Source organism: Vespa crabro, chromosome 3 (assembly GCF_910589235.1).
Source record: "Vespa crabro chromosome 3, iyVesCrab1.2, whole genome shotgun sequence".
Classification (NCBI taxonomy): Eukaryota; Metazoa; Arthropoda; class Insecta; order Hymenoptera; family Vespidae; genus Vespa; species Vespa crabro.
The window spans coordinates 14,524,448-14,552,391 of record NC_060957.1 but is presented as its reverse complement, the minus strand read 5'-3'; the positions used below and the strand labels follow the sequence as shown (position 1 = coordinate 14,552,391).

Below are 27,944 nucleotides of genomic sequence, written 5' to 3'. Positions count from 1 at the left end.
AAATATCAATAATAGCGTTTACATTGACAACTAGTCCAAGAGAAATTCTTGACCTATCTTGATGAATAACGTCTCATTTTAAAGATGAAAATTTAAATGAGTATGTGATTTTTTCGAATATAAAAAATAAAGCTTTTTTAAAAGTTCGAAAAAGCCACGATGACAAGCCTTAATGGTGTTACGTGCTATTTATTTGAATGAAATGTTATTGTGTGTCAAAATGTACATACAGTTTTCTAATATTCTCTACTATCATAGAAAAAAAATTTTTTCTCCAACACTTCTTCATGTGTAATCATCTACGAAAAAATTTGTCCACTTTTTAATAATTTCATTCGATCCTATTCCAATTGTATCGAAGAGCTTTAACTGATGTTATGCTTTTAAATTTACTAGACATATATTCTTATCGCATTCTCGTTAAATAAAAATACCCTCTTATTGGATCAATTAACCCCTAATTGAATCAATTTCAATTTATGGACAATGAAATTGATAAATTTGACTAGAGTATAGTTTTTGTTCTATCATCCAGTTAAGTCACAGAATATGTCTAGATGTTCCACGCACTAGTCAATGTAACCTGACGTTCGTTAGATGGGCGTTCTAGACAGATCAGACATTACGTTTGAGTATACGTCGTCCCATTTTTTAATCCGAAAGGAATATTGAATTATTACGTTTGCGAGTGACTACGTTCTGCATCTTTTTTAAATACACGTAAAAATTCCTGACGAATAGAAAGTATTCTTATACTTAGTTCAGTTTTCAATTTTAGATGATAATATTTGTTTTGCCCTCCTACCATTCATTTATATCGTAAGGAAAAAATAATATACATTTTATAAATATATATATTTTATACAATCAAAATGCACGAAGCATATAAAAATATGCCTATAATGAATATAACAGTGCAAATAGAATCTATGATTGCATATGGTATGTAAGAAACTTTTCATAAATACAATGATTATTTATTGTTTGCATATATTTCTGATATAGCTAATCTGATATAGCTAAACAAATAATGTTTAAATTTTCTCCCGACATTGTGCGATTCTAGTATTTTATATTTCAGATGACAACTTATTGATTGGAACAAGAGAAGGACAAATTTTCATGTATAATGTTCCTTCAAAATTGGATGAAACTCACAAGTTAGAATTATTACGCCATAGTAAAAATTTTAACAAAAAACGTATTACTCAAATGGCTGTTGTGACAGACTATAATTTGTTAATTTTACTTACAGGTAGCACTTTCTCGGTTTTAAATCGTTTATTTGGTATAAAATTGAAAAGTCCAAATTTTGTTATAAAATAAGTAATCTCTTTGTACAGATGGTATAGTTTCTATTCATGATCTCAATTCAGTGAATTTCCAATTAATCTGCCAGTTGCAAAAAACAAAGGGAGCAACGTTATTCGCTTTAGACATACAAAGAACAAAAAGTTCAACGGATGAGAAAGATATTGTTGTGCGCTTATGCGTTGTTGTAAAGCGTAAATTACAACTATATCATTGGAAAGGCAAGAAATTTGAGGAGTGTAAAAATTTTGAATTAACAGTACCCGACATACCACGTGAATTATCATGGTATTAATATTATATTGATCTCATAGAAAAATGCTTAACATTTATATTACTTAATTATAATATTTTTACATAGGTGCGGAGAAACTCTGATATTAGGATTCCGTGGTTTGTCTTATACCATTTTTGATTTAAATGATAAACCTAAGGAACTATTTCCTACTGGAAAATCACCGGAGCCCAGTGTTACTAAATTATCAGATAATTCTTTTGTATTAGGAAAAGATTCTCATTCCATTGTTATGGATACAAAAGGAGAATTAATTCAACATAATCCTATCAAATGGCCAGATACTCCAAGCGTCATAGGTACAAATTTTTATTTAATACGAGATACGAGGAATAAGTTCGAAAAGTAAAGGCCAATTCTCTTACTTATATTATTAAATTATTATAGCATGGGATGATCCTTACTTACTTGGCATTGTACATGACAGATTAGAAGTATATACTTTGGAAGGTTGCTTACACATTCAAACAATAAAGGATTTAAATAAAGCTAGACTTATATGTAGATGTAAACAAGGCAAAGTCTTTGTAGCATCCATCAGTAGTGTATGGTGCGTTACGGCTGTTGATGCAACACAACAAATTAGAACCTTACTTGAACAAAATCAATTTCAGTTAGCATTAAAATTAACAGTATGTATAAACATTGTATTTATCTCCTTCTCAATGTCCCTTTCTTAAATTGAATTTAAGAATTAGTATTATAGAGTAATATTTATTATACATTCTTTTAGAGCTTATCAGATATTATAGAAGAGGAGAAGGTGAAACAAACGTATAAGATACAAACTTTATATGCGCATCATTTGTTTTATAATAAAAAATTTCAAGAAGCCATGGATTTATTTTTGGAACTTGGGACTGATCCTTATGAGGTAATCAGATTATTTCCTGACTTAGTAACGCCATCAACTAGCAGCCAGGATCTCGGCGATTCATCGGCAAACTTGCCGAAACTTCCAAATCATGATTTGGAAAAAGGTTTACGTGCTTTAATCATTTTCCTAACCGATGTCAGATACAAGTTAATAGGTGATACAAAAACAAAAGATAAGGATAATAATAAGGAGAAAAGTGTAATGGAGAGTGAAAAAAATCTTACTGCTGTGGCTACTGAGCAATTGTTAAAGATCATAGATACTACTCTACTCAAATGTTATTTACAGGTATGAAGAAAATATAATATTTATCCAATTTTCTTCAAATATATAAAAAAAATTTATGATTTTACAGACGACCGATGCATTAGTAGCACCTTTATTAAGATTAAATCATTGTCACTTGGCAGAAGCTGAAAAGACATTACTTATACATCAGAAATATCCAGAACTTATTATATTATATCAAACGAAAGGACAACATAGGAAGGCTTTAGAGCTATTGGAAAAGCATGCCAAAGAGAACGATTCTAGTTTAAAGGGAACCGAAAGAACTATCCAATATTTGCAGCATCTTGGGAAAGATCATATGGATTTAATTCTTAAATTCGCAGGTTGGGTTTTGGAAGAAGATCCTGAACAAGGACTTAGAATCTTTATGGAAGATATACAAGTATGTTATTCATTTTATACAATTTCTTCAGATCTTACTGACATCCGTCGTATATTTTTAGGAAGTCGAGCATTTACCTAGACCAAAGGTGTTGGATTATCTTTTACGTTGTCACAAAAATTTAGTTATAACGTACTTGGAACATGTGGTGCGTGTATGGGAAGATACAAATCCATTATTTCACAATGTTTTAATACACCAATATAAGGAGAAAAGTCTAGCTTCTATGAACGAGAATGCAACGCCCGCTGAAAAAGAAATATCTCAGCACATTAGACAAAAACTACAACAATTTTTGGAAAAATCTGCATATTATACGCCAGAGACGATATTGGTACATTTCCCATTTGACTGTTTATTCGAAGAACGTGCAATTATTTTAGGAAGGCTTGGACGTCATCAACAAGCTATATCAATATATATTAATCTCTTAAATGATATACCACGTGCAATAGAATATTGCAATAACGTATATGAAAGGTATCATAGTAAGTACGCGGTTCTTGATAAAAACAAAAACAAAGAAATTATTTATCTATTAATAACAATAATTATGGCTTTACAAAGATGAAGAGAAAACGGATAAACAAAAAAAATCTGAGGGAGCAGATGAGGTTTACGTAATGCTTATTAATCAATTATTAAAACCCGATGATGCAGGAGCTCTAATGGCTGGTATGTTATTATTTCTACTTTCGGATATATTATTTTTTTAATTCTCATTTATTCTTTGTGCTCCATAAACGTTTTGATTATGTCATCTAATGAAAAATATTCCACTGTTCCGCAGGTTGTAATACAAAGATACAACGTAAGGCACAACCGGATCCAGAAATGGCATTACGTTTACTCGAAGAACATGCTTCTAAAATAAATCCTTTAAAAGCTTTAGAAATCCTACCAGATACAGTACCGATTGGTAGAATAAAACGTTTTCTAGAAGTTAGTCTTCAGAATAATTTAAACACAAGACGTAAAACTCAAGTTTTGAAAGGCTTACTTTATGCAGAACATTTGCAAGTACAAGAACAACGCATGCATTATGAGTCACAGAGTGTCCTTATGACAGAATTTAATATATGTCCAGTATGTAAAAAAAGATTTGGAAACCAGAGGTTTGTATTATTTTGTATGACTTAGATTCATACATTATGAATCCAAAAAGATGCTATATATTATTTTTTATAGTGCATTCGCAAGGTATCCCAATGGCGACATCGTGCATTATTCGTGCCAAGATCGTAAAGGATGAATAAATATTTTACCAACATTGCTATGTATATATATATGTAAACATGCTCTTTTTTTTTATCAAGCAAAAGGTCTCTAATATCCAATTCTTTTCAACATATTCATAAGTACTAAGTACCAATCACAATGTATTAATATGTTGTATGATATTGTATAATTAATAGTAATGCATTAAAATGGATGAGAGAGAGAGAGAGAGAGAGAGAGAGAGAGAGAGAGAGAGAGATGAATAATTAATACTTTCAAGTACTACTTGGCATTTTTTATTTAGTTACATTTAAATATATTTATATATATTTCCATTTTTCTATAAGCCAAAAAAGAAAATATTAATTGAATTTATTAAGAATAATTAATCCTTAAAATTTTCGTTGAAATTATATTTACTACTTGTCTTATATTTATTTTTGAAAAATAATATAACAAGATAGATATTTGAAAACGTACGTAACTAGAAAAAAAACTGCGTGGAACGAATTTGATTTTATGAAGCAGCAAGTAGAAATGTTTCTTACGACGTCTATAGAAATAATGATAAATGATAAATATTGATCGATCATAAATGTTTAAAGAAAGAAATTATAAAAGTTAAGATAACAAGAAATATATAGAAGATGGGGCGTGCCCGATCCAGAATGTGTTATAAACAGGGCCGATGATGTCATAGACGGTATCTTGTATTCCTACGCCTGCACGAATAAGCACGCAGGTACATACATACAAGTACGGATGCTTCTACCGGTCTGAATGCTTCTTACCGGTTTCCGATTTTTGTAGACGCACATTGAAATGTAATTTAATAATTATTAGAGAAATTCAATCCTCCTTCCCGAGAGAACAGATTTAACCATTCCAAGCACCGTTACTTTTCTTTAATAACAACGTCGAAGCTTAATACGTTTGGTTTTTACACAATTCATATAACAAAAATTATATTAACATTACGTGAGTAATGAAAAGTAACGTATAGTATCGTAGTATCGTTAACATAGAAAAATATAATTATTTCGATTGTTTCGACAAAAATCTAAGGAGTATGTACGAAAATGGTATAATGTTAATAATTATACCAATTATGTATTAGTATGTTGCTGTTACCAATAACAAAGTATATATACAACAAAGTATAATACAGCTACCAGCTATTACATATTATATAAAATTTTGTCGACGAAGAAGAATATTGTCATAAATGGGAAAACTTTTTCATTTGCATTTATTCGATCTTTCGATATACTTCTCTTAATGCGGAAACAAAAGGAAAATTAACACAAAAGTATTTCTTTCAATTTCTTTACGAAGCGGCGTATATTTGCAAACCGATCTCGATAAGATAGAACACGACATTTTCGTTGTTCAACGAATCAGCGCGCTCGGTGGGCGGAACTAATTGTCGACGGCGTAGGCTGACGCCGTGCGCGGTCAGTCGGTTGCGCGCCGGTCGAGTGTGCGGACGGACTTGTCGTCGGTGGTTTTTTTGGTGTACTTGGGCGGGATTTTATGCGAGTTGCAGGATAGAACGGTGTAGCAGGGTGTCCCTTCGTAAGGGTAAGTGCAACTGATTGAACAGTTTCATTTCAAAAAAGGCAAGATCAATTGAGATTTTCTATCGATTATCGGGAGACGGCCAAATCGTCGACATAAAAATGGCGTGCGGCAACGATGGAGAGTCTCCTATCTCTCTCTTTCTCTCTCTCTCTCTCTCTCTCTCTCTGTTTCTCTCTCTCCCTCTCTCTCTCCCCTTTCCTCCCCTCCTCTCATTTTCTCTCTTTTTCTCATCTGATCCAATCTATCGTTCGTTCCGGTATTTTTAATCATCTTTACGGATTTAAAAGGCAAAACATCGCGTGAGTGTGAATCAATCATTGCGGAAGAATGTTATTCTACGAAAGAACATTTTGCTTCGTTGCGATTCGCCTCGTTCTTTGGCATCGATTCTACCGGGCGAACGTGTCTCTTTGCCCCTCTCTTTTTCCCTTTCTACCTTACAAACGGAACTGCGTCCCGTTCTTTTCCAGCATCATCTCGATGCCGATTAAAAGGTATTTATGGTCGATAGATCAAAGGTAGGCAAAGAAGTAGGTATTAATTTCCTCTCGATTCTTTATTCGATGGATATTTCATGTACTCTATCTCTCTTCCTCTTTCGCCTTGTTCACCTGTCAAGACATGGACCGAGAACCGCTGTCGTTCGTCGCCAACGGTTGACCCAATTCTCGCTCTTCTTCCCATCGGATCGCTCTGTCGAGGCGAGCAAGCAGGTCGCTTTTACCCGTCGATGCGTGAACTCGTAAACTCGCGCTTTCAGTCATCCGCGTCCGGTCGTTGATCGATTCGCCCTATTCTCCTCCCTTCTTTTAAGAGAAGGGGACTCGGAGGGAAGGACTTTTATATGGCTCTTCAATCCGCGCCTATGCGAGAAGATACTAGCATCATTTTCAAGAAGGGCGTCCCCTGCCACAGAAGAACTCGTCTTACAATTTATTTAACCGTACGTTATATATATGTATGTTTTGTTTTTTAGGTTAGACGCGATTCTATTGAAAGAATCGAGAAGCGTCGCGGTGCTTTCTAAGAATTTTCTTTACCGATGTCCACGTTCTTTCTTGCAACGTAAGCAAACGGAATTTCGAACGTGACGATCGTGAAAATACTACCGTGGTGGCATTATTAGTAACACCGTCTTTGACCGTTCCAACGACGCTCGCTACGCAGAACCGTTTCTCTTTCTTTTTTTTTTTTTTTTATTTTTCTCTTTTCTATCTATAGATAGCATTTACCTCTCATAGTTAGCATTTCTCGTATACTTGCAGGAGCACTCATCGTTTTCGTCTTTATCGTGAACGATCGATTTCGTCATTCGACTGTATTCGGATCTGAGTCACTGTCAAAAGCGTGCGTGGATTAAGTGACAGTAAAACGTTAAGGTCGCAGGCGACTTGAACTAAACGACGAGCCGACTTTTGACAAATGAGAGAGAGAGAGAGAGAGAAAAGAGGAGTCGAGCCGTAGATTTTCTTAGATTACCGCCCACTCGTACCCACTCTGGCTTCTTCGGTATCGTTGACCTCTCTCTCTCTCTCTCTCTCTCTCTCTCTCCCTTCCTCTCTCTCTATTTCTTCTTATTTTGTTGAGAGCGATAAGATACACCGGTGTCTTCGCGAGCGACATCATTCGTCCATCCCCCATTTTCGTTCGTATGGACGAGTTTAATCAATTCTCTCCGGCTTTCGTGTTTACAGTTACGTCACCGACGAGCGTCCATGGGTGTGAACGTCTCCGGAATATCTGAATAAATTATTTACCCCGTTCGTTTGTTTCATTCGGAAGTGAATTGTGAGCATCGATTGTCGAGAGAACAAGAGAAATCAGTGCGAAATCAAATCCTGTGCGATTTAAGATCTCTCCCACCCCCTCTCTCAACCCTATTTCTAATTTTCCGCGTTTGCGCGTGTCCTTTTTATTTCATTATATTAAATGGCATATTCGTGAAAATGAAAGAGAGAACAACAACAACAACGGAATGGACTTTTAGTCGAATTTCCGCTCGTTAATCGTTATTAACACTTGACGCGAATAACCTCGCAGAGTAATCGAGTATTTGAACGAGTATTCGAAAGGCTCGAAGGTTGACATCGACGTTAATTAATCGTCGCGGCAATCCGGACGTCCGTCGTCGAGTCGTACTTCAATCGAGCCTCGCTTTTATACTCGAACTTGTACAACATACGTGGAAGAAATGAAAGATCGTAAAAACGAACCGGTGGTTTTCGACGTTGAGCGACTACGCTCTTGGAGCTGAAGAATCCGCGAGTAAAAAGAACTGACGTCGGTTAAATCGTACCGTTAATCCGCTCTACGGATGGACATGTAATTTTGTAAGACCGTCCAGGAGAACGTTCGATTCTTTTCTTTCTTATATCTTATTTGTTTTTATTATTTTAGCCAGAAGAAACGAAACTCGAGAGTTTCGTTTGGGCGTGCCACTTTTGTTTAACCTTTAACTTCTCTTACATTGGCTACGTAGGTAAAAGTACATTCGACGACGCCAGTAATAAAAGGAAAGACTTTCAAAGAGCGTGTTCTTCTTCGATCCTTCTTCTTACAATATATCCGACATTTTGTTTCTTCGAACGTGGTTCTCTCTTTCCAAGAGCAGTCCTCGCTAATTAGAATGATTTCAAGGTCACATTGCATCATTCGCACACACATCTTCGATTACGTACGCGTTTGCATCTGGTAGAAATTTTTTAAGTCACGTTTGATACGTTCTCCATAGAACGAATAGAATGGATTCGATACATCTTAGCCTCTATACAGGTCGATCGAGAACGGCGAAGCGTTAACCGTTCTTTATGACATCAACGAGCAACTCGTTTCATAAGATATTCGATGCGAGTAAATTCAAAGATCTACTACGCCCATAATTATTTCGGTGTAGAATTTTAGACTCTAGTTAATTAAATAAACAATTTCTCAGATTTTTTTCGAGTTCGATTTAATTGCAATAAAAAAGAGAATATACATCGCCAATAATGGAAAATTGGTTGGAAGTAGGAACGACATTAATACCGAGAGTATATCTCATCGATATCGTCGAGTTTAAAGAAAGTCTGCTACTTTCTTATCTGTGGACAGATAAACGATACGCTCGAGAGTCGTTCGTTAAGGAATCTTGATGATTTCCTACGATATTGTAAAACGTAATGGAAACTGTCCAATAGTGGCAGCATCTAATTTCAAAATAAGATATCGATTAAGAATATCGTATCGGAAATAACGCGAAAAGAGGGCGTTCGAATTTCAGATAACTTAAAGTTAGTTGTCTCGAGGATACTTCGATACAAATTTTTAGCTTGAAAGCGAACGTTTCGTTAAAGTAAATGAGAGAGAGAGAGAGAGAGAGAGAGAGAGAGAGAGAGAGAGAGAGAGCAACGATGTCGGGTCAACGTTGATTAACTCAAATGCGGATATGACGTAGCTTTACGTACAACGTCGACTACCTACCGACATGTAGGATACTACGAGCTCTAACGGCTTCTAGACGGCAGCCCTTTCTCGTTCCTCGACGTATTCTAGATCCGTATCGTTTTATAGATCGTTACATCACTACGTAGATATATTTTATACTTTATCATGGTTCTTGGTGTGCCCGCACGAACGAGAACAGATTTGATAGAGCATGGGACAGAATGAGACACCACTCCACTTGCGTTTTCTTTTCCTCACGGCATGAGATCATTTCAGTAGTTGTCCGGTAGTTTCATTCACGTATTTTCTGACGATTCATGGCACGTGAAAAGATTACTAATAGTCGATTGAATGATTTTAGAAATTAATAAAAATCAATCATATTTTCTACAGAAAATTTTCCTCTACCAAAAGAAAAAAGATAGCTTCGATCTTTTGATTCAAGGGCACGTTCATCGAGTATATTTATAAACGAGGATTAATTTAGTCTTCTTAGAAAGACCAAAGAGTAGATACTGAATATATTTAATCTCGAATGTGATTAATATTCAACGTTTACGGTTCGGCGATATTTACTTTTTCTTTCCTATCAACCTAGACAGATACGTGAATTCAAAAAACACGAGAATGGAGCGAGCAAGACACAACTATCATTTGTCGTCGCGTAAACGTCATATAAATATATACGTAGTCTCATTAGACGACGTTTGATCGCTCTCGTAACGATCGAAGAATGTAATGGATATCGATGGGAATTGAAAAAGCGGGCCAACTTTTCGAGTCGTTCGATTCTCCTTGCTTTTCAATGATTTTTCTTTTTTTTCTGTTTTTCCAAAGATGACGATAACTAAAGAGAAGAGAAGAGAAGATACCAGGAAGGTACGAGCAGAGTTGCAAAATCAGCATACAACCAAAGTATCTATGTCCATGAACATTATAATTAACGTAATTATCGTTCTCGGTTTAACTTGCCCTTGTGTAGTAATTTATGACGTCACGTTGGAATTCAATAAACTTCCAACGTAAATCGTAGCTTTTGCAAAATCTAATGCGAGAAAGATAGAATTACGATACCGAAGCAACGATGTTGTGCAAGGTTTAATAAAACTGTTTCGAAAATGCTGACCCTAATAAAGGTTTTTAAACACGTAATGCTTCATAGCGAGACGCAACGTTGAGATAGTACAAATAAGCTTTTATTTATCGCGGTGCCTTAGATCACTCGCGTCGCATGGTTTGGTGGAAGGCTGGGCACAAGAGATACCATTCATATGCATTCGTATGATGGAAAACGCAAGAAGGAATCGTCGTCATTTTTGTCGAAAATTTTATTGAAAAGTATTTCGATAAAGTTATTGAAGTTTCTTTTTTCTTTTCTTTTTTTTCTTTTTTTCTTTTCTTTTCTTTTTCTTCTTTTTCTTTTTTTTTTCTTTTTTTTTTTCCATAAGAGAGAGGGAGTGGGGTGGGGCATTAGTTCGTAAGGGATACTTTCTCAAGGTGGTTATCCAAGTGCAGGCCAGTTGGTTCCGCCTTTCCGCAGGTGTAGAACGTGTTCGTTCGTGGATACTGGCGCCACAGTGACTCCTCGTAGAAAATCAATAGTGTAACGCAGTGTGTGTCGTGCGGCATGTGTTCGTCTTAGCTTAGAGCTCGGTGATGTCGTCGTTACGTCGTGTTCCGCGCCTATGAGAGGTTAAACTCTCTTTTCTCCTTTGAAGGAGACCGCAACTCGGTAAACGGCGCGAAGCCCCGTTTTAAAATGGGCATTGATACACAGGGAGATGAGATTATACAAAGAATTATGCGATAAGAGGAATAGCCTTTTTTTTTTTATCCTTGTAAAGAGAATAATCAAGACGATCGTTCGATATTCGTATCTGTGGACCTCGACGATATATTTACAATCGACATCATTAACATAATACGTTTAAAATCTTCGATCTCGTACATATTAAAGAACTAAAGGAGATCGACCTCATTTTAACGCGTGTCCTCGCGCGATGAACAACTACGACGAGCATGCGCCAAACAATCGACATTGTTGCGACTCGTGGTGCTTCGATATCGGGAAAAAAAGCTTGCTCTTTTTCGAAAGAAAAAGAATTACGTTGATTTCGTTCGAAATCGTTGAATTGGCCGAGTAAACTTAACCCCCTCCCCCCCCTCTCTCTCCCCGATTATCGTGTCATTCACATTGTGATTCATTTCATCCCGCCCACATTACGCGTTACGAAGATATTAATTCGTATTTTCCCTTCCTCCCTCCTTTTCCCCTTTTTCCTCTGCTCTTTATGTATGTAGTACCGTTTACGATTAAGTATGACAGTACTTACGTAATTGCTCTTAATTCCGAGTAAGTGACCGCCAGACTCTTAAGAATGACATTCTTTTGAATTTGTTCTTTGCATTCTCATAAGTTCTTTTAAGAAAATTTTCCACGTTTAAGATTTATAAATTGATCGCTACCAAATGTGAACCGTTTGTGAATCTTACGTCGAACTAGCATAAACGCACTCACGGCGCTATAAATGTACGATTAAAATCGGTCGGCCTCGTTCGACATTATATATATTGTATATTTTCATTAATATCTTATATTTGATTATAGCGCGGTTATATTTGTAAAAGAAGTTATATGTCGAAGGTGTCCACTTGATTAGCTCGACGATGAATTACTTATCGTCGCTTAAAGTATGATTTCAGCCATCGAGTAAATTTCGATAAGTATGAATTTTTGGTCAATGAGTTGTTGTTTTCTTTTACTTATTTACTTATTTATTTATTTTATTTCTTGTTAATGATTAAAATAATAAAATATGTATATTCGTAACGATGATTACCAAATATTTATATCAAGACCCTTTTTATTTCCAACGTCGCGCAGTATTACAAAGTTCACCGAGAAAAAAGTGATGCCCATATTGGTATACTGTGGTTTTCCTTGAGTATTTCACGTTCTACCTATACAAATGCACTAGGCGTATATACGTGTGTCACGTTAACTGTGACGCATGCTAGTCAGGTAGACCGACTTTCGGTGGTGGACTCGTTTTATTCGTTTCAATAAATCTCTAATTGGAAAGGAGAAAGAGATAGGAGAGGCTACGCCACTGATTCTGATTTTACCTGAATGTAATTTACTGTTGGAAGCCTCGACGCGCTCCCGCTATTTGCCGTGTGTATTTCGCACGTGTGACATCATGCGTATGATGTAATCGTACGGTTGTGCACCGAGAGGAGCTCCTACATGCTTTGAGTGCGTAACGTAACGCGTTATTAAATGAATGCATATAAAATAGTTTATATAGATACACTATACACACGCATGCCCGCATAATATATGTGTGTGTGGATATATATATATATATATATATATATATATATATATATGTATATATGAGTGCGATACGTGAATGTATGTATATCGAATGCGCTCACTGACCGTGCGAAAGGTACTCTTTGTATTCGACAACTGAATATAAAACCATCCTCCGGTATTTACGGTCGATACCTTTGCGAGAGATTTTTTTTTTTTATAATGACACAAGGCACACGTTCTTTTTGTTATTTTATCTAATTTCTATCATATTTTCTGTTATTCTATGAATATTTACATGTACTTTGTTGCTCGTCGATAATCGACGATGACTCATCATAGAGTTTTCTCGCGTTAACTAATGTTTGTTTCTTATCGTCAAAGTATCTTTTATTCGAAAACACTTATTTTTTCTTTTCTTTCCTTTTTTTTTCCCCTCCCCTTTGAGAAAAGACCTTGGTTTTGGTCAGTGCACACTGCATCCTTGTTACCATGATTTCTATTCGAGGTCAGAATGAGCAACGTTGAACTGAATAGAGCTGTTATTGAATTACACAACTTGTTATACTTACAGAGTACATAAGGAGGAAAGATAAGATTACCTTGCAATTCTTATCTTTGCGTATACGTAATAAGACCTAACTATAGACTTAATGTGTCTATAAGTAATTTCTGAATTTATTCTTATAGAACCGCCCTTCCTAGGTGTAAGGAGACAGTGAGCTGTTGGTCCGATTGACAAAATGACGACCGACATCTCGGTAGTACGCGGGGGTTGGGACCCTACGCTGCAACAAGAGATTGTCGATGAGTACGAATACGACGGAGGAAATTCGAGCTCGAGACTTTTCGAACGCTCGCGCATCAAAGCTTTAGCCGGTATGCTTTTATTCGTTTATAATGTTGAATCATTAAGTTATTAAGAATTAAAGAATTAAAATCGATTAAGTTATTAAGATCTTCGATGAATTGTCCAACATGTTTGTTAACGTAAGCACGAGTAAGAAATTGGGTGCTCCGTATACCACATCCGTATCCTTTGATAATGGGACTACAAGTTATATTCGCTTCCGCGAATCGATCGAGTTTAGTAACGCGTTAACGCTCTTGAGCTCTTTTGGCTCTTTTGTATATTTTTCTTCTTCTTTTTTTTCTTTTTTTTTCTTTTTTTTTTCTTTTTTTCTTTTAATTTGAAAATGATTTACGACAATGTCGTTCTTAATCTTCGAGGTAAAAATGACAATTGTGGGGTAGTGTAAGATATTTTCGATTTAACGTTTCATCTTTCCGCAGGTGAACGCGAATTAGTACAAAAGAAAACTTTTCAAAAATGGGTCAATTCTCATCTTGTGCGATGTTCCTGCCGTATCGGCGACTTGTATGTCGATCTTCGAGATGGGAAAATGCTAATAAAACTCTTGGAAATTTTGTCGGGGGAACGTTTGCCCCGGCCAACGAAAGGAAAAATGCGAATTCATTGTTTGGAAAACGTTGACAAGGCATTGCAATTCTTGCGCGAACAAAGAGTTCATCTTGAAAATATGGGATCGCACGACATAGTGGACGGCAATCCCCGGCTTAGTTTGGGCCTGATTTGGACTATTATTTTACGATTTCAAATTCAAGACATAACGATCGAAGAAACGGACAATCAGGAAACGAAATCCGCAAAGGATGCTTTGCTTCTTTGGTGTCAAATGAAAACGGCAGGCTATCACAACGTAAACGTTAGAAATTTCACAACTTCTTGGCGCGATGGTTTAGCCTTTAACGCTATTATTCACAAACACCGTCCAGACTTAATACAATTCGATAAGTTATCAAAATCCAACGCCATTTATAATCTAAATAATGCATTTAACGTTGCCGAAGACAAACTTGGTCTTACGAAACTATTGGACGCCGAGGACATCTTCGTCGATCATCCGGATGAGAAATCGATTATCACGTACGTGGTAACGTACTATCATTACTTCTCGAAGATGAAGCAGGAAACCGTTCAAGGTAAGAGAATCGGTAAAGTCGTCGGCATCGCTATGGAGAACGATCGTATGATACACGAATATGAGAGTTTGACCAGCGATTTGTTACGATGGATCGAAGCGACTATAGAAGCCCTCGGCGATCGCAGATTCGCCAATTCTTTGGTCGGCGTTCAATCCCAACTTTCTCAATTCTCGAATTATCGTACGGTCGAAAAGCCACCTAAATTCGTTGAAAAGGGTAATCTAGAAGTATTGTTATTCACGTTGCAATCAAAGATGCGTGCCAATAATCAAAAGCCGTACACGCCGAAAGAGGGTAAAATGATATCGGACATAAATAAAGCCTGGGAGAGATTAGAAAAGGCCGAGCACGAACGGGAATTAGCTTTACGCGAGGAACTGATACGTCAGGAAAAATTGGAACAATTGGCGGCGAGGTTTAATCGTAAAGCCAGTATGAGAGAAACTTGGCTGTCCGAAAATCAACGATTGGTCTCTCAAGATAATTTCGGTTTCGATCTTGCTGCCGTCGAAGCAGCTGCTAAGAAGCACGAGGCAATAGAAACGGACATCTTTGCTTACGAGGAACGTGTACAGGCTGTGATGGCGGTATCGCAGGAATTGGAGGCAGAGAATTATCATGACATCGAACGGATCAATGCGCGAAAGGACAACGTCTTGCGTCTTTGGAATTATCTTTTGGAATTGTTACGAGCCAGACGATCAAGATTAGAACTATCCTTACAACTGCAACAAAACTTCCAAGAAATGTTGTATATTCTCGACAGCATGGAAGAAATAAAAATGCGTTTATTGACTGACGATTATGGAAAGCACCTTATGGGCGTCGAAGATCTCCTACAGAAGCATTCGCTCGTCGAAGCCGACATCAATGTATTGGGAGAAAGGGTGAAAGCCGTCGTACAACAGACGCAAAGATTCTTGGAACACGGAGATGGATACCGACCTTGCGATCCAGCGATCATCGTCGAGCGAGTCCAACAGCTGGAAGATGCATATGCCGAGTTGGTCCGTTTGGCCGTAGAGCGTCGCGCGAGATTAGAAGAATCTCGTAAACTTTGGCAATTCTATTGGGACATGGCCGATGAAGAAAATTGGATAAAGGAGAAGGAACAGATCGTATCTACGGGAGATATCGGTCACGACTTGACTACTATCAATTTATTACTATCCAAACATAAGGCGTTAGAAAATGAAATTCAATCGCACGAACCACAACTGATGTCGGTTGCGGCCGTTGGCGATGAATTGGTGCGTCAGCAACACTTTGGCGCCGATCGTATCCAAGAAAGACTCCAAGAAATCTTGGGAATGTGGAATCATCTTTTGGATCTCGTTGCGTTCAGAAGGAAACGCCTTGAGGAGGCCGTTGATTATCATCAATTAATCGCAGACGCGGATGACATTGATATTTGGATGTTGGACACGCTGCGACTCGTATCATCGGAAGACGTTGGTAGGGACGAGGCTAACGTACAGTCGTTATTGAAGAAGCACAAGGACGTAACCGATGAACTTAAAAACTACGCCACCACGATCGATCAACTCCATCAGCAAGCGTCCGGTCTTGGGGAACGGGATGCTAAATCGCCCGAGGTTTTGGAAAGGCTTGCCTCGATCGATTCCAGATACAAGGAATTATTGGAATTAGCCAAATTGCGTAAGCAAAGATTATTGGACGCGTTGTCTTTGTATAAGCTGTTCAGCGAATCCGACGGCGTCGAGCAATGGATCGGCGAGAAGAATAGAATGCTGGATACAATGGTTCCGGCCAAGGATATCGAGGACGTGGAGATCATGAAGCATAGGTATAACGGTTTTGAAAAGGAAATGAACGCGAATGCGTCGCGAGTAGCAGTGGTCAATCAATTGGCGAGGCAGCTATTACACGTTGAACATCCAAACTCGGAACAGATAGTGGCACGTCAGAATGAGTTGAATCAAAAGTGGGCAGAATTGCGAGAGAAAGCGGAAGGTAAACGCGAAGAACTGAACTCCGCTCACGGCGTACAAACGTTCCATATCGAGTGCCGAGAGACCGTGTCCTGGATCGAAGATAAGAAACGAATTCTACAACAAACCGATAGTTTGGAAATGGATCTAACCGGCGTTATGACGTTGCAACGTAGATTAAGCGGTATGGAACGCGACTTGGCTGCCATACAAGCCAAGCTCGATGCATTGGAGAAGGAGGCACAGGTGATCGAACAGGAACATCCGGAAGAGGCGGCCGTTATTCGCGATAGAATAGCACAAATTCATCTGATATGGGAACAACTAACGCAAATGCTTAAGGAACGCGATTCCAAACTCGAGGAAGCTGGCGATTTACACAGGTTCTTGCGCGATCTCGATCACTTCCAGGCTTGGCTGACGAAAACGCAGACCGACGTCGCCAGTGAGGATACGCCGACCAGTTTGGCCGACGCCGAGAAGTTACTTACACAACATCAAAACATAAAGGAAGAGATCGACAATTACACCGATGATTATCAAAAGATGATGGAGTACGGTGAAAGATTAACGAGCGAAGCTGGCGACGGTGACACGCAGTACATGTTCTTGCGAGAAAGGTTGAACGCCCTGAAAATGGGTTGGGAAGAATTACACCAGATGTGGGCTAATAGACAAAACTTATTGTCAAATTCGCTTAATCTCCAAGTGTTCGATCGCGACGCTAGGCAAGCGGAGGTACTTTTGTCGCAACAGGAGCATACCCTCGCGAAGGACGAGACACCGGCGAACTTCGAGCAAGCTGAACATATGATTAAACGTCACGAAGCGTTCATGACCACGATGGATGCGAACGATGAGAAGATAAATTCGGTAGTTCAATTCGCCGGAAGGCTCGTCGATGAAGGACACTTCGCTGCCGACAAAGTAAAGAGAAAGGCTGAGAATATAAACGAGCGTAGACGTGTCAATCGCGATAAAGCCAATCAATTGATGGAAAAATTAAAGGACCAACTTCAACTTCAAATGTTTTTACAAGACTGCGAGGAATTGGGTGAATGGGTACAAGAGAAACATATCACTGCTCAAGACGAAACATACCGTAGCGCGAAAACGGTGCACAGCAAGTGGACGCGCCATCAAGCGTTCGAGGCCGAAATTGCGAGCAACAAAGATCGCTTGCAACAATTGCAAAAGGCCGCGGACGAACTGATCCAGCAGAAGCCCGAATTCGTGGAGTTAATAAAACCGAAAGTAGCCGAGTTGGGTGATCAATTTACCGATCTTGAAACTACCACCCACGACAAGGGTGAGCGCCTCTTCGATGCTAATCGCGAAGTTTTGATACATCAAACGTGTGACGATATCGATTCGTGGATGAACGAGCTGGAAAAGCAAATAGAAAGTACCGATACGGGTTCGGATTTGGCGTCCGTCAATATCTTGATGCAGAAGCAACAAATGATCGAGACGCAAATGGCGGTGAAAGCACGACAGGTCACCGAATTGGACAAACAGGCGGAGCATCTGCAGCGCACCGTACCCGACGATAAGATGGAGGAAATTAAATGTAAGAAGGAAAAGGTTGCGCAAAGGTTCGCACAATTGAAGGCACCGCTGATAGATCGGCAACGACATCTTGAGAAAAAGAAGGAGGCCTTTCAATTCAGGCGAGACGTCGAAGATGAGAAATTATGGATAGCAGAAAAGATGCCACAAGCTACGAGTACGGAATACGGCAATTCCCTCTTCAACGTGCACATGCTTAAAAAGAAGAATCAATCGTTGCGCACGGAGATCGATAATCACGAGCCTCGAATCAATTTGGTATGTAACAACGGGCAAAAATTAATCGACGAAGGCCACGAGGACAGTCCTGAATTTACTAGACTCATCTCGGAATTGACGGAGAAATGGAAGGAACTAAAAGACGCAGTAGACGACAGGAACAAGCATTTGCTTCAAAACGAAAAGGCACAGCAGTACTTCTTCGATGCTACGGAAGCAGAATCCTGGATGAGCGAACAAGAATTATACATGATGGTTGAAGATCGTGGCAAGGATGAAATATCAGCGCAAAATCTTATGAAGAAACACGAATCTTTGGAGCACGCTGTCGAAGATTACGCCGATACGATTCGTCAACTCGGTGAAACTGCCAGACAACTGATAAACGATCAACACCCGTTGGCCGATCAGATCGCGGTGAAGCAATCGCAGGTCGACAAATTGTACGCCGGCTTAAAGGACCTTGCCGGTGAACGTCGCGCTAAATTGGACGAGGCTCTTCAATTGTTCATGTTGAGTCGGGAGGTTGACGATTTGGAACAGTGGATCGCGGAAAGAGAATTGGTAGCCGGTAGTCATGAGTTAGGTCAAGATTACGATCACGTTACCCTTTTGTGGGAAAGATTTAAAGAGTTTGCACGTGATACTGAAGCAATCGGTTCGGAAAGAGTTGCTGCGGTCAATGATATTGCCGATTCATTAATAGCAACCGGACATTCGGATGCTGCAACGATAGCCGAATGGAAGGACGGCTTGAACGAAGGTTGGCAAGATTTACTCGAATTGATCGAAACTCGTACGCAAATGTTAGCAGCCAGTCGTGAATTACACAAGTTCTTCCACGATTGTAAGGACGTTCTCGGACGAATTCTTGAGAAACAAAATGCCATGTCCGACGAGTTGGGTCGCGATGCTGGATCCGTGTCCGCGCTTCAACGCAAACACGCGAACTTCATGCAAGATTTGTCAACATTGCAAAGTCAGGTATCACAGATACAAGAGGAATCAGCGAAATTGGAGACTAGTTATGCCGGAGACAAGGCAAGGGAAATTACGAATCGAGAGGCCGAAGTGGTCGCTGCATGGAACAACCTTCAATCCTTGTGCGAAGGTAGACGAGCGAAATTGGAAGACACTGGAGATCTTTTTAGATTCTTCAACATGGTTAGGACTTTAATGATCTGGATGGACGACGTTGTAAGACAGATGAACACGTCTGAGAAGCCACGAGATGTTGGCGGAGTTGAACTCTTAATGAACAATCATCAAAGCTTAAAAGCGGAAATCGATGCCAGGGAGGACAATCTCATGGCGTGCATTAATCTTGGAAAAGACTTATTAGCTAGGAATCATTATGGTAGTGCTCAAATCAAAGAAAAATTAGCAGCACTGACGGATCATAGAAATGCCCTGTTACATCGATGGGAGGAACGTTGGGAGAACCTGCAATTGAGTGAGTTTCTTTGTAAATCATGTTTTCTATAGAACTTCCCTATATTATTATATTCTTTTATTATTATTATATTTTTATAGTTTTGGAAGTCTATCAATTTGCTCGAGATGCTGCTGTCGCTGAGGCATGGTTAATCGCTCAAGAACCATATCTTATGAGTCAAGAACTCGGCGTAAGCGATATTTAATCATCGTCATCGTCATTATTATTTTTATTATTATTATCGTTATTATTGTTATTGCAGCATACTATCGACGAAGTCGAAAACTTAATTAAGAAGCACGAAGCTTTTGAAAAATCGGCAGCTGCACAAGAGGAAAGGTTTAGTGCCTTGCATCGACTTACTACTGTAAGTAATACAATTTTATCAGCAAATATATTTTTCTTGATTCTTACGTAGTTATATTTCGGTGCAGTTCGAATTAAAAGAGTTAAAGAGACGAGAGCAAGAGAAAGAGGAAGAAGAAAGAAGGAAGAAAGAAGAGGCTGCAGCAGCTGAAGCGGCAAGATTAGCAAAAGCAACTCCTGTTACCAGTCCAGACGAACCGCCTAGCGAAAGGTAAATTAAATTTATAATTGGAATAATTTTGTTTTATAATAAATTATAGATAAATTCTTATCTTTCATTTTTCATTTGCAATAGAACCGAAGCCGAAGGTGTACCGAGCGGCGAACGTGTAGCAGGGGAAGATGACTCGCATGGTAAGATTATTATGTTTTTAATTGTTCTATATTTTTTTGCAAAAGATAATTATGAAAGAATAATAATTACTTGTACTATATCACTTATTTGGCATAGAGTTATAGTAAAGGTTTTCAAATTTCATAAAACAGCTGGTTCATCTTTTGAATCAACTAGAAGACTTACTATCTTAAAATCGTGGAGTTGCGATAAAATATTATATATAATATCGAGTGATAAATTTTAAATTGAGAGAATGATTGGATTTTGTTTGACTACTAATGCAGTATAGTTGGTAACTTCGCTTATTGCGATTATGAACTTAACTGTTTGGCAACTGGTTTTATAAATATGGTTTGTTTGGATAAGCATGTAATCGCTAACAGCACGTTTATTTTTGCCTTTTTTCCTCCATCAAAATGTGTTCCTCACCAATTTTTGTCCATTCAACCTTATATTGTCCCCGAATGCACCCTTAATGCGGCACGGAATGCACAAACCACAGTGACACACCGCAAGGCTTCCACGCGTACACCACAGCCTCAAGATAAACCTAAGGAAGGTGAGTGTTTTAATAAAATATATTATGAGAAAGAAGAATTTTTTTTTTTTTTAGGTTTTGGAAATTGTTTTTTATGATAAACAATTTTACATTATTACTAATGAAAAACCGTATGCAATGGCATATTTCTGTGTTTCATTTCAAATGAAATAGCTATATGCACATCAACTTTTCTGTATATCACAGCTGTGCTCATTTAAAATCTCTTTACATTTGGTGATGGATTCTACAGCTAGTCATGTTCACTTCTTATCTTATTTACATTTACATTTACATTTATTTATGTTTCCTACAATAATCTTATATCTTTCAGCATATTTCTGGCGATTTTGGATACATCTTTATCATTATAGCTATCATTCACTTGCTTTTATTAATTTTTCTAGCAGGTGATGGAATTACTTTACCTCGGATGTTTCTCTTACCACTCATATCCCAAGCTATACGTCATCGATTGTAACTTAAACGCGACTATTAAATCATGAATTATCATTTGAAATATTTTATGTGTTGCATGATCGACATAAACGAACCTTGCATTGACATTGCACTGCAGGCAACTAAATATTTCATTATTCATTAGGAAAATCTAAATGTTTTGGAAAAAAAAAGGTATTTAAAGAAATGTATCATCCGTTATTTAACATCTACAGATACTTTTAATTTTTTCTTCTGAATTGGTATGTACAAATTTAACTTATATTTGTCATTTATTCTACAAAAAAAAAAAAGAAAAAAAAAGAAAAAAAAAACAACTTCAGTTTTTATTCAGAGGTAAGATTTGGTATATTATATCCGTAGTACGATTGATTTGTTAATGAACATTTGTAAATTAATTATTTCCCTATATTCTAATGTAAAATGTCCAATCGTTTTATTCCGATAATAATCAAAGTCGCGTTTATTTCATTCGCTTAAAACATTGTTATATAACAACATAATTTTTGTGCTTTATTCTTTTTCCATAAAAACTTGTCGAATATCACAGATTCTTATCATATGTATCATTTATCAGAGCTTACATAATATATTTAAGAATTAGAGATCGCATGATTTAGTAATTGGTGTGGTATGGTATAGTGCATGCTCAGAAACCTACCCAATTGTCTTTGGCGGGAGAAACAACGTCACCTGTTACACAAATTACCACGAAGTCTCAACCAAGTGGCCTATCCACACCAACCAGTAAGTATTTTCTAAATGTCTTGTTTATTTTTTTTTTTTTTTTTTTTTTTTTCCCCCATAATTTATCTAAACTTAATGAATGAACATTAGATGCATTGATACGATACAATAGCATACATTTATTTTCATTTTATAATCTATGAAGACTAAGTAGTGTCAAAATAAATAGAATTCTGTATAAATACGTGTTGTTGTTGCAATGGACCTAAGGGACATGTGTCGCCAAATTGATCAACGAATTGACACGCTCTAAGTAGCCTTAAGATTTCATCAACGGAACGTCTTATTGATACGTCATTTAAATTGACGTGTCTTATTAATTGTTTCGGATCTATTATAAACAAAGCCCTAAGTGATATCCCTTGAATTTCGTCTAATACACCATAATCTTTAGAAATCTTATGACTTTTATCCGCTACTACTGGAATTTTCATTTCACCCAAACCTCCTTGTTTTCTTGGGGTAGTTATCCATGCAAGATGCGAATATTCAGAATCAGTTGATATGGCAATAACTTCTGCATCTTTTATATTTAAAAAATATAACAAATATAATAATTAGAAATAATATATATATATATATATATATATATGTATATATAAAATTATTTACTATATCGCTTATATAAAACAATGAAATTCTTACTAAGATTTCGAAATTCATCGATGCGTTCGCTAAATTCAATAATTTCTGTTGGACATACGAATGTAAAATCATATGGATAGAACAAAAGTATTACATATTTTCCTTTAAAGTCTTTTAATGATAAATTCTCAATTTTCGAATTAATTACTGCATAACCTGACCAAAATGGAGCGAGATGTGATATCGCTGGTATCATTTGTATTCGTGGAATAACATCCTTGTCTGTTTCTTCAATACAGCACGATCCCATATTTACAATAATTTTTAAACGATTGTATCATAATAATGCATATAATGTATTATGATAGCGACTGACAGAAATTTTGACTAAGTGTCAAAACAAGATGAAGTAATCTGAAATACGACAAATAGGAAAACTGATATAATAATTTTACCAAAATCAATATAAATTAACTGTTTGAACAAATGAAAATCATTACAATTTCCTTTTCTTTTTCTGAATCTATTGTCTATTAAATCGTAATTAAATAATGAAATCATAAAAAAAAATACTTATTATCTTATACTATTGAACATGCACATACATACATGCAAGTAGTAACTATATAATTATCGTATTAGAAAAATTATTGCTTCGTTCTTCTTCTTTTATTTATACAATGATTAGCACTGCTCATTTAGTATATTCGTGCATGAGCATGCTGCATGAACGTGCTTGTAAAGTTTACATTTTAATATCAAAGGACGTGAAAAGGGTATATAATTAATATGGTTACCCAGAATTCTAGTATCAACTTGTTTTCCTGATCAAATCTACAAGCTAGATGAGAAAGGAGTAAGTAGTTAATAATATTGTGTGTTGCGTATATTATTAAGCTCCCAAAGGTGGAAGTGGTTCCGAATCTGGTACTTTAAGGCGTAAGGAACGAAGTCGCAGCAAATCGCCCTTCCGAAGCTTCCGATGGAAAAAATCTACCAAATCACCCAGTTTAGATCGCAGCGGCGTGAGTGATGATGAGCACAGTATTCCCGGTAAGTTGTATGAGCAATAGTTGGTCAATAGTTGTTTCTATTTATTGACCTTTTGCCAGTCAAACTTGAACCTTAACAATTGTATATCATTGATTCCTATTTGGGTTCATTGTATGGAAATCAGTGGCCTGTATCTTTACATTCAAATATAAGCTATAATCTGTGGATATAACGTTGATGCCTAGGATCAAAGAGCTGGCAGTATATAATAATAAAAGTCTTATTTATAATACTTTCAGGTACGTCGGTATTCATATAGGTGAAAGGAGGAAAGTATGATTTATAGGCGTTATCTTCTTTAATATAAGTATACAATTAACCTTGAATATCATTTTCAGATTTATTCTGTAAATCAACATGATCAAATAATATGTTGTTCTTGGGGGAACGTTTGAACACAGCACAATTATTCTATTCAATTATATTACATTATATTATATTAATAGGCTATTGTTACTTTATCCTTTATCAAAAATTAACATAACACTACTTTCTTTCAGAACAACGTAGTCCCAGCGATGACGAATTCGAAGGAACATTACAAAGAAAACACGAGTGGGAAAGTACAACAAAGAAGGCAACTAATCGTTCTTGGGAGAAAGTATACATAGTTATACGCGGACAAAACTTGTTTGTATATAAAGATCAAAAGACATATAAGGCTTCACCTGATCAACGGTACAAAGGAGAAGCACCCCTTGACTTACGAGGCGCGAACATTACTGTAGCCACTGATTACACTAAGAAGAAACATGTCTTCCGAGTAAAGTAGGTTCAATATCTTTGATAACAAGAGTTTTTCTTATTAAAAGAAATTATTATAATTAATTATATTTATTCGCATTATAGGTCGCAAAGCGGGTCCGACTTCTTGTTCCAGGCCAAAGATGATGCAGAAGTAAATGAATGGATATCGGCATTAAATCAGGCAGCACAAGGTACATCAGGTGCGGGTACATCTAGAGCACATACTTTGCCTGCTCCAACGCAAGCCGAGACTAAGCGGCGCAGTTTCTTCACTCTCAAGAAAAAGTGAGTTTTTTCGCTATGTGTCACATACTTCGTTTGTATATTTAGTATGATAAACGACATAACAATTTATTATCATTGCATGTTTATACAAACTTCATTATTCATATCGATCTTATTCAAAAATATACTAATTTTTATCATCTTGTACATTCAACTCATTGGAATTCTATCATTGTATCATTTCATCCATGGTCAGCCATTTCCCTCTTTTTCTAGTTGTTTCTTTCGATGCTTTAACATATCTTGGTCACTTCTTTCATGATATACTCGCGTAATGCAAAGTATATATTTTTTCAATTCATATGAAAGAAACGGCTGATTAGGGTCATTCATATTATCTGTTGAAGATAATAAAAGCTTTCTAGAAAGTTGCATGTACAAGCATTAAAAATGCTCATTTCATACTCAAAAATTCTCTTATTATTTAAAAAAAAAAAAAAAAGTTTACATAAAGTTTTCATTTATAAGCATTTACAATATAGTATTTTATTGAATTAAAACATGGTGATTAAGAAATAATAAATGTCAACTTTGAGCTCCAAGTCTCTCCTTCAAATCTTCACACAAAATGCAATTAGCTACATCTATTCATTCGATCATATCGCATTTATCATATTTTAGAAAAGCCAAAAAGTAGAAAGCGAAACCAATGAACATAAGAAACAGTACACAATTGGAACAACATTTAGAGAGATGCGGTGAGTCGCACACACTCCTAGATCGTTACCGTCGTAATATTGCACGATTAATCGATAATCATTACAGTTATTTTCTTTTTCTTTAATTTTTCATTATAATTAGCTTCTTGGAAATACAAGAGGAATGTTCTTCCAATTGTGAATGCGGAATGATGACAGAATTCTCTGAAAACAGAGAATTAGTCTTTATGTGCAAAGCTTTATGTGTTTCATATGAACCATATAGGAATTGTATCATACGAATATTTACTACTAGAAGTTATAGCTTACTGTTTTATATAAAATTGTATCATTCATAATAATATCAATTTAAATCTTGATGTTATTCCATTGATATTTAAAGTCATTGCTTTTTCACACTTTTATAATAGTAATATTATGGTAACCATATGAAACACAATTAGGTGTTTTTTTTTCCACATTTTCATTGCTTCTATATGTAAAATATTCATTTTTCTGTATATTAGTATGTATTATGTAGATACTGAAAATATTTATATATTATTGTTATATCATTAGACTAAATTATTGTCATTCACCTTTTAATTGCTTTCCACTATATCACCATATAATATTTATGCTTTTTCAGTATTAGGGTTATATTTGTCTCAATATCGTTTCTCATCAGTTTCACCTGTAGAAGCAATTTTCTTCAACTTTCTGACAATACATACATCCATGACCACAATACTTGGTTCTATACAATATTATGTGTAACACTTTAGTCATCATTGTATCGTATCTATCTGTACACAGTATCATATTTATCTATCTATTGAAAGAAAAATTAACTATTTTTCTAATGATACTAAAACATGCATTTCATATATTTATGTATATATATATATATATATGTGTGTGTGTGTGTGTGTGTATGCGTACATACATATGTATATATAGTATCAAAATAAAAATATAAACATTTGTTTGTTTAAGTAATTACAAGTGAACTTTTGCAATAACAAAAAATAAATACTATTGAGAATGATTTCATAAGAATAAACCAGATGATATTGTAAAAGAACATATAAATAATGAAAGATTATTAATTTTACATGTACTATATGTATAATTATTAAACATTCATACTGACATTAATTTCCAGCTAAACTGGAGCAGTGAAGTCCGGTATAAGCCGCTCCTATGCGCCAGCGCAACAACATGTTTAAAGAAATGTTTCGTCGCTCTACGTGGTTAAAGCAACGCTAATATAAAATTAGAAGACATGGCCATGGTGTTTTCAAATTAATTGAAGGACAAATTTATCGCGTCATTAAAAAAATGCCTACAATCTGAAGGATTCACTAACGTGAGAGTTATGTTAATATTTAAAAGTAGGCTCTTTAAATTCTGTATTCAGTTCTTCAATGAATTTTGGACACTGCAATATTGCTAGTTAAAACAGAGTGACATTAAGTGTCCCATGTTAGTGTGGTCTCTACGATTTTTTTTTTTTTTTTTTTTTTTTTTTTTTTTTTTTTTTTTTTTTTTTTCTTGGAATTATATTAATACTTTCTTTTCTTATTTTGCAATATATATATATATATATATATATATATATATATATATATATCATATATCATTTATCTCTTTGACTATGATTAAAAATTGACATTTAATTACAAAATTTTTACAGTTTTTATGCGCGCGCGTGGATGATTACATGATTATATTTCAAGGCCTTGTAGAATACAAAAATGTGACTTGTAATAGTATTGTGAAAGATACTTGCATTACCAGAATATATTCATAATTCTGTGTATGATACCATTCTTGTTTAAAGTGTATAAAGTATATTATACCTTAATTATAATGAAAATTATTATTTTCTTTTAAATCTGTATTTCATTATCATTACTATCATTTAAAGATTTTAATTTTCCTCGCAAACAGTTTGTTTGCGTTTGAATAACTGCCATATATTTTAAAATACACACTAATTTGGGACATAATATTATAATAAATTAGCTTTTAACAAATTGTTAAATATGCATTGCCCTAAGGGAAATACGCATTGAAAAATTATAAAGAAACTGTAACAATTAACAAGAGTTCCCTCTTATATGATCCCAATTATTATAATTCTCTAGAATTAAAAAAGATATTTAATTCTTTAGATATGTGCAAATGTTATGATTTATATCAAGTGTATATCAAAGGTGAACCATAAATGGTTTCATCTTGTCAATAGGGCAAATCACATTCATCGCTTGATTTTGCCATAATACTTGATAAAATGCGGGCTATATTACT

The 27,944-nt window shown here is 36.0% G+C and overlaps 3 protein-coding genes and 1 long non-coding RNA gene across 21 annotated transcripts; 2 read left to right on the top strand and 2 right to left on the bottom strand.

The window, feature by feature from the left end:
- Positions 1-25: 25 nt before the first annotated feature.
- On the top strand, positions 26-4,654 carry LOC124422875 (vam6/Vps39-like protein). Its single transcript, XM_046959827.1, has 11 exons — positions 26-942; positions 1,082-1,255; positions 1,344-1,599; positions 1,673-1,905; positions 1,994-2,238; positions 2,340-2,771; positions 2,839-3,156; positions 3,218-3,644; positions 3,724-3,831; positions 3,947-4,271; positions 4,345-4,654. The coding sequence occupies exons 1-11, from the start codon at positions 873-875 to the stop codon at positions 4,406-4,408; spliced, it is 2,652 nt and encodes an 883-aa protein (XP_046815783.1). The 5' UTR covers positions 26-872; the 3' UTR covers positions 4,409-4,654.
- A 1,151-nt stretch (positions 4,655-5,805) lies between these two features.
- LOC124422872 (spectrin beta chain) lies at positions 5,806-26,979 on the top strand. 18 transcript variants are annotated; one of them, XM_046959807.1, is made up of 14 exons: positions 5,828-5,955; positions 10,216-10,257; positions 13,385-13,573; positions 13,988-19,894; positions 19,975-20,066; positions 20,139-20,243; positions 20,311-20,453; positions 20,538-20,596; positions 21,082-21,138; positions 22,219-22,323; positions 23,806-23,961; positions 24,462-24,729; positions 24,811-24,993; positions 26,797-26,979. In XM_046959807.1, the coding sequence occupies exons 3-14, from the start codon at positions 13,438-13,440 to the stop codon at positions 26,798-26,800; spliced, it is 7,215 nt and encodes a 2,404-aa protein (XP_046815763.1). In that variant the 5' UTR covers positions 5,828-5,955; positions 10,216-10,257; positions 13,385-13,437; the 3' UTR covers positions 26,801-26,979. The 18 variants fall into 18 exon arrangements, 17 of the variants coding, with proteins under 17 accessions (XP_046815762.1, XP_046815771.1, XP_046815772.1 ...); XM_046959812.1 differs by having other exon boundaries at positions 10,216-10,293; XM_046959806.1 differs by lacking the exon at positions 10,216-10,257 and having other exon boundaries at positions 5,806-5,955.
- On the bottom strand, positions 22,330-23,473 carry LOC124422877 (peroxiredoxin-2-like). Its single transcript, XM_046959829.1, has 2 exons — positions 22,969-23,473; positions 22,330-22,846 (listed from the first exon to the last, which is right to left on the bottom strand). The coding sequence occupies exons 1-2, from the start codon at positions 23,216-23,218 to the stop codon at positions 22,470-22,472; spliced, it is 627 nt and encodes a 208-aa protein (XP_046815785.1). The 5' UTR covers positions 23,219-23,473; the 3' UTR covers positions 22,330-22,469.
- LOC124422879 lies at positions 25,773-26,789 on the bottom strand. The gene is made up of 2 exons (XR_006941937.1): positions 26,231-26,789; positions 25,773-26,175 (listed from the first exon to the last, which is right to left on the bottom strand). It is a non-coding gene; the product is annotated as an uncharacterized LOC124422879 (long non-coding RNA).
- Positions 26,980-27,944: the final 965 nt, after the last annotated feature.